General features: G+C 34.8%; 1 protein-coding gene across 2 annotated transcripts in view; it reads left to right on the top strand.

Moving 5' to 3' along the window:
- Window positions 1-2,770: 2,770 nt before the first annotated feature.
- Window positions 2,771-19,699, top strand: part of LOC309611943 (uncharacterized protein) — a 39,139-nt gene continuing 22,210 nt past the window's right edge. For both annotated transcript variants that reach the window (XM_082357007.1, XM_082357006.1), the window contains exon 1: window positions 2,771-19,395. In XM_082357007.1, the coding sequence (XP_082213133.1) occupies window positions 19,103-19,395 (293 nt within the window). In that variant the 5' untranslated portion in view covers window positions 2,771-19,102. The remainder of the gene's footprint in view (window positions 19,396-19,699) is intronic.

The following is a 19,699-nucleotide window of genomic DNA, read 5'->3' as shown; positions in this document are numbered from 1 at the left end:
TTACTACCTTAACTTCTCCATTTCTTGCATTCTTATCTGTAAAATGAAGCTAACGGTAGTGACTATATGTCAAAGAATTGTTGTGGGTCATTAAATACAATTATTGGAACAGTGCATGGTACACAGTAAGCACTTTATGAATCTTTACTATCCTCTCTATAGTTTTCTGCTCTTAACTCCCACTGGCATTTTCATAAGTCATTCATCATCTCTCAAGTGACATATTGCAGTAGACTCCTAACTGATCTCCAAGGTTCTCGTCTGTCTCACTTCATCCAGTCTTCATACCAAAGCCAAAATATGTTTACTATTCTTATTAAGATCCATTTATGACACCCTTGTTGCTGGAGTATAAATTCTAAACTTAAGTTAAAGCCCAAATGCAGCATAGCTGCCTTCACATTGCATGATCTGGCTTCTGATTACTTTTCTAACTTCACTTTATACCACCTCTTTCTTCACTTACTGCATTCTGTTTCCTTGAACCATTCATGTTCTTCTTACCTCTGAGTACTGTTGCCCTCTTTTGAAAACTCTTTCCATCTTGCCGACCCTCAATGCGGTATTTCCACTCTTGCCAATTGTGTCACTCTAGTATGTGTTCCAATTCTATCCCATTCTTTATTATAGCACTTCTGACATGGAACTAAAAATTGCCATCCAGAATTTTTCATCTGGGAAAAGGAGCAAGCACACTTCCCCTTTTTATATTACTATCATCTCAATCATTAAAGACAGGAATGTTTTACCCTACCTGAATCTCTTCTTTATTCTCAGTTCTCCAGTTTATTCCACAATACTGTTATGATTTCCAACATCCCAAGAGTCTACTCATCATACTCTATGTGAATTTCAAAGTGTAAGAAAACACAGTATATCAATTATTTTCAAACCATGATAAAATATTGAGAACTGAGATACTCTGTGTAGAAATTGGTACTCCATGCATTGTTTGTATAATATACTCTGACAAAAAGCTCAAAATATTTACTTTGATGACAAATTAGATAGCTCATTTTTAGAGTAGAATATCTTCCAGAAAGTTACATTTTTAATGTGAGAATTTTATACCCACACTAAATTCTCCTATTTCTCTTCCCTTCATTGGATAGCTCTTCATTAGGCAAAAAATGTGTTCCTAAATGTACTCTGTGTAAAAGTAACTCTACAGGTCTCAATAACTGTTATTTCAATGAAGAATATTCCAAAATTCAATAACGTTTGGGAAATAATGGATTCAAGCACCCTCTTTACTATAGAAATTCTCAAATATTTTAATATATCAATGAGCATTGAGAATGTCTGAGAGGGTGGATAAAACATATGACTTTCCCTTAAGGTTACTTGACCTTGGAACACTTTTGTGCAAAGCACATCATGGGACTAATGTAAAACCAATTTGGGACTTTTTTTTTTTCTAAGTGATAGATTTCTTTAAGAACTCTAAGATGATATATAAAACTTTCTTAATTACCTCCTCTGATGACCTTATTAAGATCTATATTAATACTTCATGTGGCCAAAACAAAGTAGATCTATATTATCTATAAATATATTTAGAGTTCATACTCACTCAGAACCCCAAATAAACTGCATTCCCCTCAAGAATTCTTCTTCTAGAATAAACTGGCTCTTTCCCATATATAAATAAATAAAGTGATTCAGTTGAATCATTCTAGTAGGTATCCTGCAGCTGATGTTTTTCTTGGTTTGGTTTGGTTTGGTTTCCTGTCTGCTATCGACTGAACTGCATTCCCACCAAATTTATATGTTGAAGTCCTAATCCCCCCAATGAGTCTGTATTGGGAGATGGGGTCTATAAAGAGGTAATTAGGTTTAAATGAGGTAATGAGGGTGGAGCCCTGATCTGATAGGATTAGTGTATTTATAAGAGGAAACACTAAACAGTACATTCTCTCTGCTGTGTGTACAATATCAAGAAGGTGGCTGTCTGCAAGCCAGGAAGAGAACTCTCACCCGAAAGCAAATCATGCTGGAGCCTTGCGGTTGGGCTCTTCAGCCTTCAGAACCATGAGAAAATAAATTTTTGTTTAAGCCAAACAGTTTATGGTATTTTGTTATGGCAGCCTGAGCAGAGTAATCCATTGCCTGATTAATCCACACATTAGTCATCCTCCATCAGATTTCCTCCATTATCTAAAATCAAGTGAGTGCCCTGCTAAAGGGGTACAGCAAAACTCAATAATTTTGATAATATGAATATTTTTGACTCCAGGGAATACTCATCATATAGTTCTTCCATCATTTCCATTAGGGTAGCTTTTATAACATGTACAAAATCTGAACTCATGTCTGATCTCCTTTCAATGCATTTTTATTCTTATATTATTTTGAAAAGCAAACAATAATGAGCATAGGAAATCTAAAATCCTTTTTAACACTGCAATTAATTCCTTGGATCTGCTAAGGAAATGACTTAGATAAGATGAACCAAGGCCCATGTTTGGTCCTCTCACCTCCCCTTCTACCAGCAATCTTATTTCTTGTCTGAGGGTAAACTCTAGCCCAGAAAACACAGATGAATAAATGACATCACCTGAGGCTAGTGACTGATCAGGAACTTGTCAACTCACATAATAAAGGCTTCCCACATTACTGTGTGCTTTTGTTGATTTATTATGATTTTCCAATGCCTTACACAGCAGAAACAATGGGCCTAATCTCCAACAAGGGAAGAGGAATGTCATATATGGAGAGATCTATTAAATATTTTCCATTCATGATACCAGGGTCTTATCATATTCATTCTCATTTAATCCAGATGAATTTGACATATGCTCTGTTACTAGAGAGATTAAAATATATTGTGTTCTTAATTTAAATAAAAGCCTCACTGAATCTCAGAAGTAAAGAGTACATTATGTTATTTGTAAACATGGAAATAGTTATTTGCAAAGGCACATGCTTTCCTTGATGGGCAAAGTAAGAGCATTCTTTAAATCAACATTTACAAACTCAGTTCTATAGAATATTAGTTCTGAAGGATTTTGTTAGGTAGTAAATTAGAGAAGGATATTGTGTTGGGACACATCTATTATAGAAAACCCAGGGTTAAACAAAGTGAAATGGGTTTCTTGACCACAATATTTCTGATATCTTTAAATGTTATAGGGTCTTGTGAATTTCCAAAGGGAGCATGTCATATGCAACATTTTATGAATTTAATTTGAACATAGGAACCTCTTTTGTTGTTGTGGTTGTTGCTGATGTTTATTTTTTGTTTCTTTGCTTTTATAGAAACCATCTTCTGTTAGTATTACACAGCACATTATAGAACATGCTCTGTACAGAAAGGTATAGGCCTCTCATGTTACGTGATTGCATAATGTTTCCACTTAAGTCAATTCTTATTTTAAAGATTCATTTAACATTAAATTCTAAGTAAATATGAAATATAAAGTTTGAGTCCTCACACAGAGTCATCAGCCTACAAGAATATAAATATCTATGCTCTATAGCAAAGTGGTTCTCAAAATGTTGTCCTCATACCAGCAGCACTGACATCACCTACTAGGAATGAATATTATCAGACTTCACCCCAGACTTAATGCATCAGACGTGCTGAGGGTGGGGCCCACCAATCTGTTTTAAAAAGCCTTTCAGGTAATTGTCATACATGCAACATTTGAGAACCTGAGAACCACTGATTTTGCATATTATAATCTAAACAGTGACTCAGACCTTAATCGAGTAGAATGGGCAGTTTTTTTGAAACTGGATTGTACCCCACCGTAGTACAAGCTCAACAATAGTAGACAGGGAATTGAGTAGCTAGCTAGCAAGGTATCATATCAAGAGGATAGAGCACCTGCCCAAGAGGTACTACAAGCAGAAGCAAAGGCTGCAGCAGGGCACATTGGATGTTTGAGAAACTGAGGTCATTTAGAGATCAGCAAAGCAGGTTTGGTAACAAATGACTGGGATTCATAGGCAGAAATCAGGTGCCTAGTAATATGGGCAAGAAAAAGACATTGTTCAGCCTTGGAGGAACCTGGATCCTAGAGATGTGCCAAGGCAGAGGAACTCAGAACTCCAGGGAACAAAACAGAAGGCAGTTACAGAATTTTGTTATAGGAACAATGCCGAGGTCCTGACACTACATGCATGCACTTGGACTAAGTAAAATTAAAACTTAGTTTCAATGATAGATAACTTGAGTTTCTGAACTTAGACTGGTGATGCTGGTTATGCTCTTCTGATTTAAAGGCAATTCAAGGTTATACAACATGCAGTATGGTAAATATGCCTTTATGAGATGCCATGAGGCTTTAGAAATTAGAGAGGTGTAGAGATGAGGAGCTTGACAAGGATCTAGGCTGGTTATTGCCATGAAAGTCTTGGAAGCATCAGCTAAATAATCAATTACTAACACTGTGTGGCTGTCATGGGCCTGTAGAGCAGAATGAATTTTCTTCCTTTGCTTCTCTTCACTGTTTGATTATCTGTAATTCTTTAATAGCTTCATCCAATAAATGGTCCTGCTTTCAGTGCTTCAATAAGCAAGGATATATGCTATGGATTGCATAAATTTCAATATTCTGTTTATTATTCTTGTAGATGTCTCCTTGCTGATATAACACTGATACTGAATTCCAGGTGTGGTTTGACTAGTAAAGCTTAGATTCAAACAATAACATTCTCTATTTTGGACATCTCTATGACTTGTTTTCTTTGGTGGTCTTGTTGTAATTCACATGCATTGATTGCTCAAAAAACACAAGGGTTTACAGATTGAGATACTACATTTTCTCTCCTTTCTTAGTTTCATGACAGGGATCACTTTGTAGTGTAGATCTACCACAACTTCACTCAAGCTACTGGCAAAAGTGTGGCATGAAGGCCAATGGCAGATGCCAGGGGCATCCTCCTAGAGGTCTCCTTCCCCTCACACTGTTTTATTATTGAGTGAAATTATTTGAAATATTATGACTTAGTCTACTTTTAATTTTCAAAGTATTTGGGTTTTTGGCATTCTGCAAATGATGACTCATCATTTACATCTTTAGTCTCAGAAGGTCATATATGAAATATTGTGAGAAGAGCTACAATAGAATGAAATTTAAACAGATATATATATATATATATATATATATATATATATATATATATATACACACACACAATATTTATAGTTTCTGATTTTAGATATTTCTTTATTGCATAATACAATAAGTAAAAGCAAACTCAGCATTACTAAGAATATTTATGAAAAATGTAATCAGAATGTTCGAATAATTGACCATTCCAGTCTGTATGTATCACATTCATAATTCCGTTTAGGCATGGTTTTCATGTCCTTGCTCTATAAATACTCCATGATATTCCTCAACCTGCATAGCTTTCAGAGGTTCAATAAATATTATAGTATAAAATCAAATTACTAATCAGGATGGTCTTGAAATAGAGCATAACTTGTTTTAGGCTCTTTAACATTTTAACATGAAAAATAAGTAAAATCAAAATAATTCCTGACTTTTAGAAGACAGTAAAAAAAAAAACCTTATGTTAGCTATAAGTAGAGAAAAAAAAATCAAAACGTCTCTAGAGGTGTGATATATTTCTTCCACTGTACGCTAGGAAAATACTAAGTGTGTTGTTTGACTCATTGAATGCCACCTTTTAATGGGGCCACAATCCCAAATTTAAAACTCTCTTCCATGTTGAGGGAGAAGGGGGAATCTAGGGCAATCAGTTTGCATAGCACTTGAATGAACCAGACATGGTGATGAAAGTGACCTGAGGGGAGAAGTTTGCTCCATATCATTGAGGAGTCCAGACAATAATTTAGTCTGAGTGGTGACTAACAGAAACCTTGCATCCTCCTTGTTTACACCAGGCTTTCAGCATAGATATGATTGACTTTTGTGTTTAAAGGATGAATAATCCAATATTTGGTTCTTAAGTCATCTGCTGAAATATCACTAATTTTTTCAAGAAGCTGTTTTCTCTAAAGATCTACTTGATCTCTCATACAATATCAAGCTTGAATTTTTCAGTTAAGAACTTTTCTAAGCCTACTTAAGCAAAGATGTTTTTTAGGTTTTTTGGTTTGTTGGGTTGGTTGGCTGGTTTGGTTTTTTGTTTAATCATCAATAGAGTTCCAAAGCTCGGTATAACTTGTTCTGGCATATGTAAATGCTATTAAAAAAAATATTTGAAAGTTTTCCTATTCAGAGGGTATAGCATTGTCATAATGTTGTCTGTTTTGTTAGCAGTTCAGTATTTCACATTAGACTTGAGGAAACAGTTGACCAAATATGGCAGTTTTAAATAACATGAAGAATATTATCAATGTAGGACTCTCTTTTGTTTACAAGAAACAGAAATAAACAGAATAAATTGTTGATATAAGCCAAATTTGGTCAAGATTTTTCAGGTATGACCTCTAGTAAATCACTTCAGGCAGGGGTGGGGTGGCAGATGGGATATATGGCTGATGTTGGATAAATGGAGAAGGTGGGAAGGGTTAAGAGAATCCTTGTAATTTGGGCAGGCACTCCAAAATGTTCTGCTACAAATCTGTTAAATAATTATTAAATTAAAAAATCAAAATGCCAAAGAACTATCTTTAATTTTTAAACTCATAGTCAATTCATTCTACTTGAATAATTAGGAAACATGGCCAGATATAATATAATCCAAATTTATAAATGTTAGCAGGAAGGTTACAAGAATCTGAGAGCAATAGCCTGTGTTCCAATGTGAAAAACTTCCTTTGATTTAATTTTCTTTAATATGACATAATTGTTTAATCAATTAAGATAGAATTTAACTTCAAATCTAATTTAAAATCATAGTAAGACAGAATGACTTTGAGAAAAAAAAATTCTTATACTTTATGCTTGTTTACTTTGATGTGAAAGTAATTGACAAAGCTCTTTTATTATTATTTTAGGAGAATTTGGAATTAAATGGATGCCAGCTATCTATTTAGTTCTTCAGAAAACCCACTAGTACCACCACATACTAGCACCATTCAGAATGCAAAATCTCACTTAATAAAGGATGACATAGACTATATAATTTCAATTTGTTTTAAAATATCAAATCAGACCAGTGGTTAGATCAGGATAATGTCCATAGTGAATCAGAGAATTGATGAGATATAGCATCACAGACTAAGGAAGTCAAGTGAAAATGGTTCAACTGATGTGTGCATAGGTATTTCCTTTGTTAAAAAAATGGGTGATCACTATGCCTTTTTCAGATTAGTAATCAATTTCCGCACAGTTCTCGCTCTCCTAGAAGATCATTCAACCTCTAACCCTTTCAAGGACACTTACTTTTTTCTCATATTGTTATTTAATTCTGTTTGAGTTACATCATGTCTCCAGAAGTAATTATGAATCCAGTTAGTTCATAAGGTATCTCATACTTCTTTTTTCAGGACTTCCTTACCTGAGGGTGGAACATACAGAAGGCACTTGATAGATACCAACATATTCTTCTTAAATTGCTCTGATATAGACTAGAAAGATTCTATAATATAGAGACAAAGCACTCAACATTAGGTGGGCTGTGGTGTACCAATTGCAAAATAATATGTTCATTTTTCTAACATTTTTTTTCTTTTATTGATAAAAATTACACAAAAGTTAATTGATAATTAATTTAAAAACCAAGGTTACACATTATCTTGTGTTTAGAAATTTGTAGCTTGGCAGTTTCATTCATTGACCACATGGCCTTTGTTCTTCATATACCCCTAGTCCAGGTGAGAATATTTCTGGTTGTCTTCTCATTTGGAGGTCTTCACGTCTTTTTATTCACCTCTCACACAGTGAAAGCTCACAGTGAGGACTGCCAGTAGGAAAAAAAAAAAAAATCAAAACTCACATTGTATACAATGTGCCTTGAAGGATCATTTGCCCAGATTTTGTTGGATTTTCATTCCAGTAGCTTTGTCAAACTTTGTGGTCAACTTTATTTCTTTGTGGTCTGTGGTACACCAAATCTTCTTTTGGTACAACATAAGTTTGAACACCCATGTTTAGAATTGGGAACAGAATTGCTTGACCAGGAAAAAAAAATAAAACAAACCAAACATGAACAAATGACATTTTTAAAAGAAAAATGAAATGAAAGCAATTTTAATAATCTGTTACACACACCTAACAAGGAAAACTGTATTGTTTCCCCAACTTCCCACCCACACCTGGTTTGATGCTCCCCCCACCTCCCACCCCCTGTGGTTCTCCAGCCCAGGAACCATGCAGTGTAGAAAAAGCAAAATATACAAACAAACCTATAGGTAGCTAAGGTGAAATCTATTTTTATAAGAACTTGACACTTTTACTATTTATATCCAGGAACATTTCTGTTTGTATGCTTTAAAGCAAAGAGAATTCTGTAGTTCTCCTGGTTATGCTGCAGGTGCATCCACTGCCCTCTTTAAGCAGTTTTTTATTTGTTTGTTTCCTTTCGTCTATGTCATAAATGTCTTAGGAACGATGAGCAGGCTGGATTGCGTGATTTGGACACCCATTCTCCTTTAAAATGAAGGCCTTCCTTCCCCGCGTCGAGTTCCCCAATGAGGAGTTAGTTGCCTTTCACGTTAGTTTGTTATTCTCTCAAGGTAAATGGCTGGGGCTGCAGACCTGGCTATGGTGGCGACGAAGCTGTGGTCGGGCCCGAGCTCCAGGCTGGGAGTTTCGTCCTGCTCTGGAGACACTGCTTCGTAGTCCTTGTTGACATGGAATGGCTGGTGAGCTTGGCAGTACCTGATCACCGGCTGGTCGTAGCTATAATATGGCAAGGGCTTCACGTGGTGTAGGATCTGGTTATGAGAAAGAAAGATACTGATTATAAAAATGCTTTGGATGAGAAGATGACACTCCTAGGATTGTATTTTGTTCTCTTTCATGGTGTTTTAAGTCATCACTTTCTGATCCAACTATAAATAAACATTAAACAAAATAACGCTTGTTAGTATGTAACTCAGTATTGTTTTGTCCATTATATATCATTTTATGTACAAATTGTATATATACCTTGTATATGAAATCATATATAAAGACTTTTCAGTGTGTGTCCTATCATCTGTCCATCCATCATTTATCATCTATCAACATAGCAGAAAGTTAGAAACAACCTAAATTCCCATCAAAATTTAACATAATTATGTTATGTTAAATAATTTTAACATATATTATGTACATGTACATTTGAATGCAGATAATACAAAGATTGGGGAATATCAACCTGTGTAATATGGTAAGATATGATATTAAGTGGAAAAATTAAGTTGTAAAGAATGTATAGTAGGATCCATTTTGTGTGAATAAAACTGTGAACATATACATTTTTTTTTTACTTTCAAAAATATCTTTATAAATCATTGAAATCTTTATTATGGACATATATAACTTTTATTTAACTTTTTTTTAAATTACAGTTTCTCACATATTATTACTAACAATTCTATAATTTCTGAACAAAAGTACTCTAGAATCATGAAAGTTGGCACATCTTTGCATTTGTAATAATAATGTTGTTGATTTTAAGCTAATAAGCTAAAATGTGTCTAATGTTAGAATAATAAACCTGAATAATGGTCTATAGAAATCTCTTTAATAGGAAATGCTGAAAATGTTAAAATTATAGTAATTTTGATTCTCTGTACAGCTTTTAATTATATCACAAATTTCCGATAAAGAAAAATGTCTCAAAACTAGAAAAAGGAAAATGATGATTGCTTAATTCTTGCTTTCATGCTACAGCATTTCTCATAACTCACTAGATCCAATATGACTCTTGATAACAGTCCACAAATGATAAAATTGCAAACCCTTCACTGTCCTGTAAGGTTAAAGGTAGTAGTGGCCTAAACCTTTGTCTCTTGGCTCCAGCCCCAGTTCTGTAGTTGGCTTTATGATGCTGGGCAGGGGCTTTGCAAATCACATTTCTGTTTTACCTGCTGCTCCCTGTTAAACTTTGCCAGTGGGGACCACTGGAGGGAGATGGCAAGACTAGAGAAGATAGAAGGACTGCTCTCTGCTTTTTCCTGCTCCAGATATTTACCCCAATAACACTTCTTCATTCTGGCTGCAGCAGTGCCTTTCCATAACAGCAGGTGATTCTGGTTTGTAATCTTTTCAACATTTGCATTTCCAACATTTGATCTCATCATGTCCCCCACAGAGACTCTAGCACCAGGGAAATATGAGGTTCATCTCCACAAAGCTCCTCCTCCAAGTGTTTGATTTTTAATGATTCCAACATGTTCCTTTAGTTCCTTAACTCTATAGGTGGTAGGAGTGGCAGTATTTCCTGAAGTTGCTGTCTATGTTATACTATGACACTGTCTTTTAGCCTTTTCATGAACTTAGCAAAAATTCTGTATTTACTTAGCACTACTTTATAAAATTCTTTGTGAAAATCTCTGATAGGTTGTCTGTCTCCTGACTGGGCTATATCTGGCTCTTTCTGTAGGTTAAACTGTGGAAAATGATAAGTTGTTATAATTTTATAATTTAGTAGAGAAGTTAACTGTGGCTTAATTGTTCTGTAGGAAGTTAACTAGTCTTATATCTCACTTAGCAACCTTATTTTCAGAATCCATTCCTCCAATTACTATATAAATACCTCAAATGCTCTTTAAACTAGGTCTTGTGTTTTCTTCCTGATATCCTTATTAATGTGTTGAATAAAATGTTGACACAAATTCACTGTCTGTTTGTATGAGAATTATGTTTTTAACACTCTATACTTATTAAGATAAAAGTCACCTCCTCACATTTTTAAAGATATAGATCAAAGCAATGTTTTCTATGGCAGATCACAACTCATTAGTGAGTTATAAAATCAATTTAGTGAATCCAGATAAACATTTTAAAAATAGAATTAATTAGAATAGAAAGTATCAGAGTATATCATACGAGTAAAGGTAAGTTGTTTCATAAAACTTTTGTTTCACATTTGTGTGTACATATGAGTATGTGTCTACTGAATCATACTGTGATTTTTTAAAAAATTGGGAATCACCATAAAAGATGCTTTTTAAAAATAATCAGAAAACATATTCAGATTACAGATTATTATAATGTGATTAGCGATAGCCTGAATAAATTTCCATCCTGCTTTTAACTATTCTTTTTTTCCTAACTCATAATTCACTGTTTTTCTCAATGAATGAGAAAATTAAACTAATATATATTGCTTTGTTTCTATGATGAGGCATATTTACTTCTAATGAAAAGCAAACACTGTTTTCATCAAGTATTTTAAGAAATATTGAGGAAGAGGTAACTTCTTTATACTTTGATATAACCTGAATATACAATTCCATCCTCAAAAAAAAATCTGAAAAAAATACATACTAGGTCAAAATTGGGATTTATACAGAGATTTTTTTAGACATTAGACATTAATTTCTCTGCTCATAGTGAAAGCAAGGAACAAATTATAAGACAACATGGCCGAATTACCAAATACTAAATATAAAGTTAGGTCTACCCCAAATCAATAGTTTTTTTTTTTTTTTTCTTTTTTTTCTTCTTACTCATATAGACCTGTGTTTGTCAGCAAGTTCTATTTCAGGAAACCTCATTGGATTTTGAAGTGTGTTGGATAGGTTGAGATATCTGTGATTGGTGTCATGGATCACCAAAACTCTGAAAAAGTGTAGAAATCAAATCATATTATTCTGACATTTCAGCAGGAAGAATTTTATGAAGAAGACCTCCTTACGAGTTACATAGTCCACTCTTACTTTTGTTGTTGTTGTTGTTGTTGATAGGTGAAATAGTATTACTTGAAAATATAAAAACTTTCACCAAATCATTTCCAATGACAGCAACATTCACTGGGTATAGAACATTTTTTGCACACTTTCATTTAAAGGAATGACTCATTATCTTCAAATTAACCAAATACCAAAAGACATCAAAATAAACATTAAGCATGGATTGTGATTTTGTTCACCATCTTGTATCCTCATGTATAGTCTTTCTCCAGTCATTGCAGTGAGAAGACACTTGAATCTACAAACATGTATGAGCAGAGAATGTGAGAATAAGACAGGGTCTTAAAGACCCTTCTGAAAACCAGGTTAATCTACAGATGAAAACCATTAGCTCATTTGTGAACATGGTTGAATTTCCAGTATAAAATAAAATCCCTAAAGTTGAACTATAATAGGAAAGAGCAATCCAATATCTAAGATACCGTGGTATTTGTCTTCAAACTTGTCAAGGGACTTCCATTAATTTCAGAGGCTTAGGTTTACATATTGCATCACCTCTGAACTCAGAAAATTTGTTTTGCTGTAACAGCTGTACCAGTTTATTTTTATGTCAATGAACAAGGGCTTCTGCCATTTTCTCTATTGTTTTTGAGACAAGCTTAAAACCTCTAGCAGAGTGAAAATATTGTAAAGTTATCCTGCACAGCAGCCCGATAGCAAGACTTCAAAAGCCAAGTGAATTGGCAAGCTCTGAAAGAGTATCTGCGATGTTTGCTCCTTTACATTTAAAGTCTATTCTGTAGGGCATTGTGTAATCAACTCACTTTGTGGTTTCTGAGGAACTGAGAGACTGAGGTTTTGTACTTCATAATAATAATGTACAGTACATTAACCACCTGGGTCCCTGTGTGTATCGTTGTTTCCAGCAGTCAAAACAAAGTATGCTTAAGTTCCTCTTAATGTGTATTTGGTATTTTTGTAAATGTGTTCTTAGAGCTTTTCCAATGGTCCCCGTGTTCCATCAGCTCTCTGATGGACTTCACTCTGTAGCACAGCACAACAACATTGCTTAAATATGGCCTCATTCACATGCTTGATTGCTCATTGACTGCCTTGGAAGCTGCACTTTATTTACAGATACTGGGTGTATTATGTGGAATGAAGGGAACTCATTGGGGGAAATATACTAAAATTCTGTTTGTTTCTCTCGAGAATATGAATATTTCAACTCAATTGCATTTAAACTTTTATAGAAATATATAAACTTCTATAGAGACATATTTCATAACTAAATTTGAGGTAGGTTACAAAGGGGAGGAAACATTATTATCACTAATTATGTCTCTTTAATTATCCCAAGTTTCCTGTGAATCCACTGAAAGAGGGAACAGTAATGACACCTCTTTTACCTCTAGAAATTTCAGATAACTCTGAAAGTACTCCCTGGTTCTCAAGAAAGAAGAATATACTGAAAAGGCATATTCCTACACAAATTTTACTCAACTTTGATAGTGTCTTTCCTGGAAACTGTGCCCTGTCTTTTGTTTCTATTCAGAGAGATGCAAGGACATGAAGGGTCACAGAGTGGCCCATTAACAGGGGCTTTCATTCCTACTTTGTGCATTCAGAAGCTTAACATCCTTAGTCTGTGTGCCAGTTTTCTAAAAACATTATTTACCTTTTGCCTAGAATATGTTTTTCTTCCAACATACTGAAGGGAATATAAAAGGACACACTTGTCTCAATTACAGTGGCCCATAGTGTTAGAGATTCAAAGAGGGAAGAGGAAAAGGGGATATTTTTAAATCTTAGGAGAAAGAGCAAAATTATAGAGGGATATGTGGCATTTCAAAAGTCTGAAAATTACTTCAGATCCCAGAGTTTTATATCCATAATAATTATATTTAAAATGAGAAATGAATGTCTCTAGTTAGTGAATGTGAGAGCAATGTGGACTCTTGATACATGTGATCATGAAAGGCTTTTGAAGTTCAGTTTTGTTTTGAGCATGAAATTCCAATACCATTACCCTCTTTTCTCAAAGGTATTAACATTAGTTATAAGTAGTTTAATAGCCTGATCATTCTAAAATTACTATGCACTATCATTAGTTTTATTTATTAACTTTTCATGAACATTGTTCACATTTCAGTATGAGTTCTTTCAGTTGAAGTCATAAAAAGTTGATTTTCAATTTCCTAAATGACATTCGGTCTCTAATTTTTAGAATTAAAGTGTAGTGTCTGACTACTCAGACCATCTAAAAAGTACCATCTTACAAATCTGGATGAGGAATTAAATATAGTTGAGTTGCTTAATGAAGATGGACACTTGGTTTATTGGAAATAAAATTGAAAAATGAAGGGCAATAGCTAAATGAATATATAACTTAGCCTTTATTCTACTTAATATATTAGTATTAGACAAGAATGGACAGGGAATAAGAAAATGTAAACAAGTTTGGGTACAGGTTTTTGCAGGATTTTGATACAAGCTGATAGAACCTCAACTCATTTAAGTTAGTTAGGTAAAATGGAGACAATTGACTCATAGACACAAGAAAGGATTTAACAGCAACATTGAGGGAAGTTCAAGGTTACCACTAAGTCTCAGGAGCAACTGAAACTAGGAACACAAATGTTACCAGGGTCCTCTCAGTCAACCATGCCTTATAATCTCTGCAAGTTATCTTCATGTCCTATCAGTTTCTCCTACATGACTACGACAGCTCCAAAGCTGTACATGTTCCAGACATAGTAGATTCCATAAATGACCACAGTTCTTAGTAGCTCCTTTCATCCAGAAATTAGAGCCTATTTCTCTTTGCCTTTAATACTGGCTGTCCTTGTAACTCTCTTTGGGCAATAGAAAAGTGGCGGCAACACTGTTTGGGTTGCAAGGCACTTAGGATCCTGGCCAGGCTAGCCACCACCATGAGAACAAGCCCAGGTTAGACCATTGAAGGATGGAAGGCCTTGTGGATCAACTGAGGCATCTTAGACTAGCTAGCACCCGCTACAGTCCAGAGAAGCTCATCACAGGCACATAAGCCAAAGAGCAAAAATCCCAGAGGAGGTTATGAGCATCTGACTGAGCTGTAAAATTAATAGTTCCTACAAACCTGATTCCATCCTTCACGTCTCAAGAGAGAATTAACAGTTACCTTTTCATAAATTTTACCTCCTTGGGTTTTGAATATCTAAAGACATTTATAATATAAAAGAAAAGAGACACTATAAGTAATGAACCAAAATAGTTTTATCAAATGACATTTTTAATCCCATTCTACAATGAAACATTCTTATTCATTTTATTTTTAAATACAGGCTTGCTTCTTCATTAGAAAACACTGATTATCTAAGCATTTAGTTTCTGCTAATTAAAAAGTAAAACTTTTAATATCACATGACATTAAAAAAATAGAGATGTTTGTGTTTTTCTATCACCATATCAAAGACTCTGAGAAATTCCTGCAAGACAGACAGGAGAATGGATCAAAAGAAAACTTTACTAGCATATAATTCAGTGCAACTGGAGGAAAGCTAGTTTGGGCTGGGGAAAGGTCCTTTGCAAACCTATGAGACACTCACCAGCTTTGAGTATCCAGGATGGTAAGGAAGGAAGAAAACTCAGGATTTTGAACAATTCCTTGGCCAGGAGTAAAACCAGAGAGAGATGCAAGAAGAGAATAAGCCGTCACTCCCAGGATTCACAGCGTGGGACACGAAGTCAAGCAAGGGTGTGCCTGAACCAGAAAATTCACCTTCTATTTTAGAAAATGGTGAGTTTTTCAAGTGACAAAAGTGAAACAAAACTCTGCCTGCTGTTTTATTTCTTGTTGTTCAGCTGCCTTCACCAATAGCTTCTCTCTCTGTGACCTACAAACTTCAACTAATTCACTAATTAATCAAAATCTATACACACACACAAAGACCTTCCTCCCTAAGCAGTAACTATAACAGTGAAGAATCTCCAGAAACAAGAAAGATTCAAGAATTCAAGAGAAGATGATAAATCAAGGGATTAAAGGGCAAGATTTGCTAAAAATGAACAAAAATAATTTTAAATGCATTCTTATTAAACTTCATCATCTAGACACTGATTAGGTACGTAGTAGGTATTCACATATTGATTGAATGAAAGAACAATAAAAATCTTATCTTTCCCCTACTTTGTTTTAAAGATTAAAATAAGTCATAAATGTGAAAAACGTAAAATAATCTATTAATATTTGTTAACTACACTCATTAAACATATGACCTTTGTTTTAGAAAAACTTTAAAGGAAAACAAAATGATAATGGTGCAAATTAATAACTGCCCCACTTCCATTTTGTTTACAGGTTTTAGCTTGTACACAAAGGCTTGTACACAGAGTTGTGTGTACAGTAACTCTGGCACGTAAAATGCACAATGCTAGACACACTGCATGTTGACTTTTTATATTGACTGGACTCTTTGGACCATTTCAAACTTAAGTTCTGACAAAATTTACATGGTAGCATTTGTTTTTCTTTTTCTGGTCTTATTTAAAAGTGGGAATGTGTAGTATTTGTGCACTCATGGTTGTCCAAATTCTAACTTTTAAGTCAGTGATGGGAAAACAGAACAGAACATCCACTTACAGCTTTATTGCTCTCTTACCAGGATGCCATGTTTGTGAGGTGTCCAGAGAGTTGATTAAGTTAATGAATGAGTACTAGCCATTCTTTGAAGTTCACTTTGACTGCATTAACAGGGAAGATTATTACATTAGCAGCACTCTCAGCATTCACTGAGGTTTTGGACTAAATAGCTGGGTTAAGTAGCTAATATTAACATCTAAAGGCTTTCCTCCTGTAGCTCTGGCCCCTGAATTTGAAAAAGTAAGGTGTCCCCAATAGTGCAATGAAAATGAACATACTATTTAAGTGAAATCTATATAAATTTGCTTCCAAAACACTTAAGTAAAAAATAGAGACAATAAAATATCAAAACCCACATTTTTCCCCTAAAAAAATATGGAAGTTTCAATGATATACAATGATGTGCAAAAGACAAGTCTTTTCTATAACAGAACTTGAGTCTGAATCTACTTCCCAAAACTTGAAAACAAAACTATACAAAAGAAAACAAACAAAAAGAAAAACAAAACATCAGCTCATGAAACACATTCAATTTAAGATTTACTTTGTAATCCTTTCTCAGAAATTTGGAAAAGGAAATAAATAAAAGGCAGCAGGAATGCCAATACTAGGAAGGTGCAAGCAACAGGCATTAGAGCCATTTTCTTTCCAAGTTCACTTCCAGTTTCTCCACACTGTTCAGAGTAGCTTATTTCTAGTTTCCATATGAAATTTTGTAGTATGTATTTTGTATGGTTTTTTTGTTAAATCATTAATAGTGTCTTTAACTTGCTTTATACAAGAGTGTATCTCTTCCAAATGTGACCTGTTCTGTTTTTGAAGATATACTCACTTTGTGATCCTCCCAAATAACCAATTCAAATAGTGCAGTGAGTATTCAGTAAAAGCTAGAATATGTTTAAAAATGTAAAGATAAAATGAAATGAAATTCACAAATAAGGAAGGTGATTGAGTTTCTTGCAGTCATGTATCTTTTCAGAGCAGAATTGTGTATCACAGGGTAAAATGTTAGAACCAAATGACGAAAGCAGAAGGAAGAAAACCCCAGAAGGACATACACATACTTGATAGAATGAGATGAGCAACCTGAGATGAGTAACAGAGTTTAAATAGAACTTTGGGGGGAACTGGCCGATCCTCATGAAAAAGAAGCATGGTGATGTATGTTTACTTACAAAAATCAGAGAAGCCCATTTAGAAAACAAAAAGTTTTTATTCTGGTTGAATTTTAGACTAGCACAGCAGAGTGATGCACAAGTCATACTGGTCTCATATTTTTTAATAAAATGTGTTAAGACTGAAATTAATGCCTGGATCTCTGCCATGGAGTACTTCTGAGGAGTAATTACATAAAAAGTAAATTTGCCATTATAGTTCATTTATTTATGCATTCATTCATTTACATGAAAATTACTTGTCACAGAGGTTGGCAAACTTTTTCTGTGAAAGGCCAGTAGTAAGTAGTAAGTAAGGCTTGTAACCCATATAGTCTCTGCCATAAATAGTCAACTCTGCCATGATAGCATGAAAGTACATAGGCTTTGACAAAATGTAAATGAGTGAGCATGGCTCTATTTCAATAAAATTGATTTATGAACATTGAAATGTGAATTTGATATAGTTTTCAGGTGTCACAAAACATTTCTATTCTTCTGTTTTTTTCAACCATTAAAAAAGTAAAAATATTCAGGTAGTGATCAATTTACTGTATACTATGCATTGTAGTAAGTAAGTATCTGCGAGGTATCTGAAGAGGAATAAAATAAGGGTATTTTACTCAAGGAGCTTATTCAGAACTGATAGAATGAGGCAAACCCAATTCCACTTCCCTGTGTTTTATATTGCATAACCCAAATCAAGAAAGCAGAGGGAGAAAAGTGTCCAGCCAGCGGGAATTGCAGGTTTCCTTGTGAAGATCCAGGTCTTCCACTTAACAGCAAAGCTCTCAGCTGATCCAGACAAAGAGCTGGACTTACACAACCTCGGTACTTAGAAGTCAGACTTAAACCTCCAGGTGGGAGTTCTGAAGTCACCATTCAAGTCATTTAGAGCAAACATGCTTGGGCAGAATAAACACCCAATGACCCTTTAGTGAAGACCTTAAGCAACACTCTTAAGCCAGTGAACATGCCCCTAGGTGTATGATGGTTTATAATGCAAAGCCCAAAAGAACTTTGGTGATTTTGTAAAAGAGGTTAGGTTCACAGGTCATCTAATTATAAACAGGTTTTTGTTTTGTTTTGTTTTGTGAAAAAGTTAAAAAGCTTTCTTTTCATTTCTCAATCTCACCAAGCCTTTTTCCATATCTGGGTCTCTGTACTCACCATACCCTTTGCCTGGGATATTCTTCTTCCAGCTCTTTGCAGTGAAATTATGTTAATCTCTTGGGGCACAGTTTAAATGTCATGTTTCTAGAGGGGCCTTCTCCAATCACTTTGTCTAAAATGCCATCCCATCCTTATTCACATACGTAAGCCATACCTTGTTTCAATTCTCTGTTGTTGTTTTCCCATCACAGCATTTATCAAAATGTTAAATATCCATGATTATATTTTATTTCTGTGTTGGGAACCAGCTGCAAGCTGACACAGTTCTTGCAGCTTAAAGCATGGCAAAGTCCTGCTTAATTCTTGACAGGACCCGAAAGAGTTATTAGAAAAGATATGAGTCTTGGCCCGTGAGGTTGCTTGAGGTTTCTCTAACTATAGTTTGTCCTTGGCATGTTTCGGTAATCACAGTCTGTTCTCACGCATGTTTATATTCTGGTTCGCAGAATGTTTTGTACTATAACTTCAACATTAAGGAAATACTGTCTGATGATTCTGTCTTGTGATTTTAACAAAAACATGTATTGCCTACTGCAATCTATAAAAAGGGTTTTGATGGGAGATAAAGTGTGTGTGTGCTTGTACACCACCCTCCTGACCCCGTCTCTTCTTAATCCCCTCACCTGCTCTCAGGACTTGTTCCTCAGTCTTACAGCGACTGACAAGTGGCGCCCGAACAGGGACCTGAGTACGTGGGCTGTTGAGAGGGACCCCGGAGATACTTCGCGTGCACGCATAAGGTAAGTGAGATTGTGCCAGGGGATGTTTTAGATGTAGTTTTTCTTTCTGTTTTGTTCTCATCAGGAGTAAAAATGGGGCAAACTGGATCTAAGGAACGACAACTTTTCGTTCAGCTACTGTACTCTATGTTTTCCACTCGGGGCGTTAAGGTTACGCATAAACAGCTTGATCGTTTTCTTCATTTTGTGCAGGAAATTTGTCCATGGTTCCCGGAAGGAGGAACTGTTAATATTCAAACATGGGAAAAAATAGGTCAGCAATTGAAAACTTTCTATTCACTTCATGGACCTTCTAAAGTTCCTG

This window comes from Balaenoptera borealis, assembly GCF_965194805.1.
Source record: "Balaenoptera borealis genome assembly, chromosome: 15".
NCBI lineage: Eukaryota > Metazoa > Chordata > Mammalia > Artiodactyla > Balaenopteridae > Balaenoptera > Balaenoptera borealis.
The sequence above is the reverse complement of the archived record's forward strand: the minus strand, read 5'-3'. Positions and strand labels throughout refer to the sequence as shown.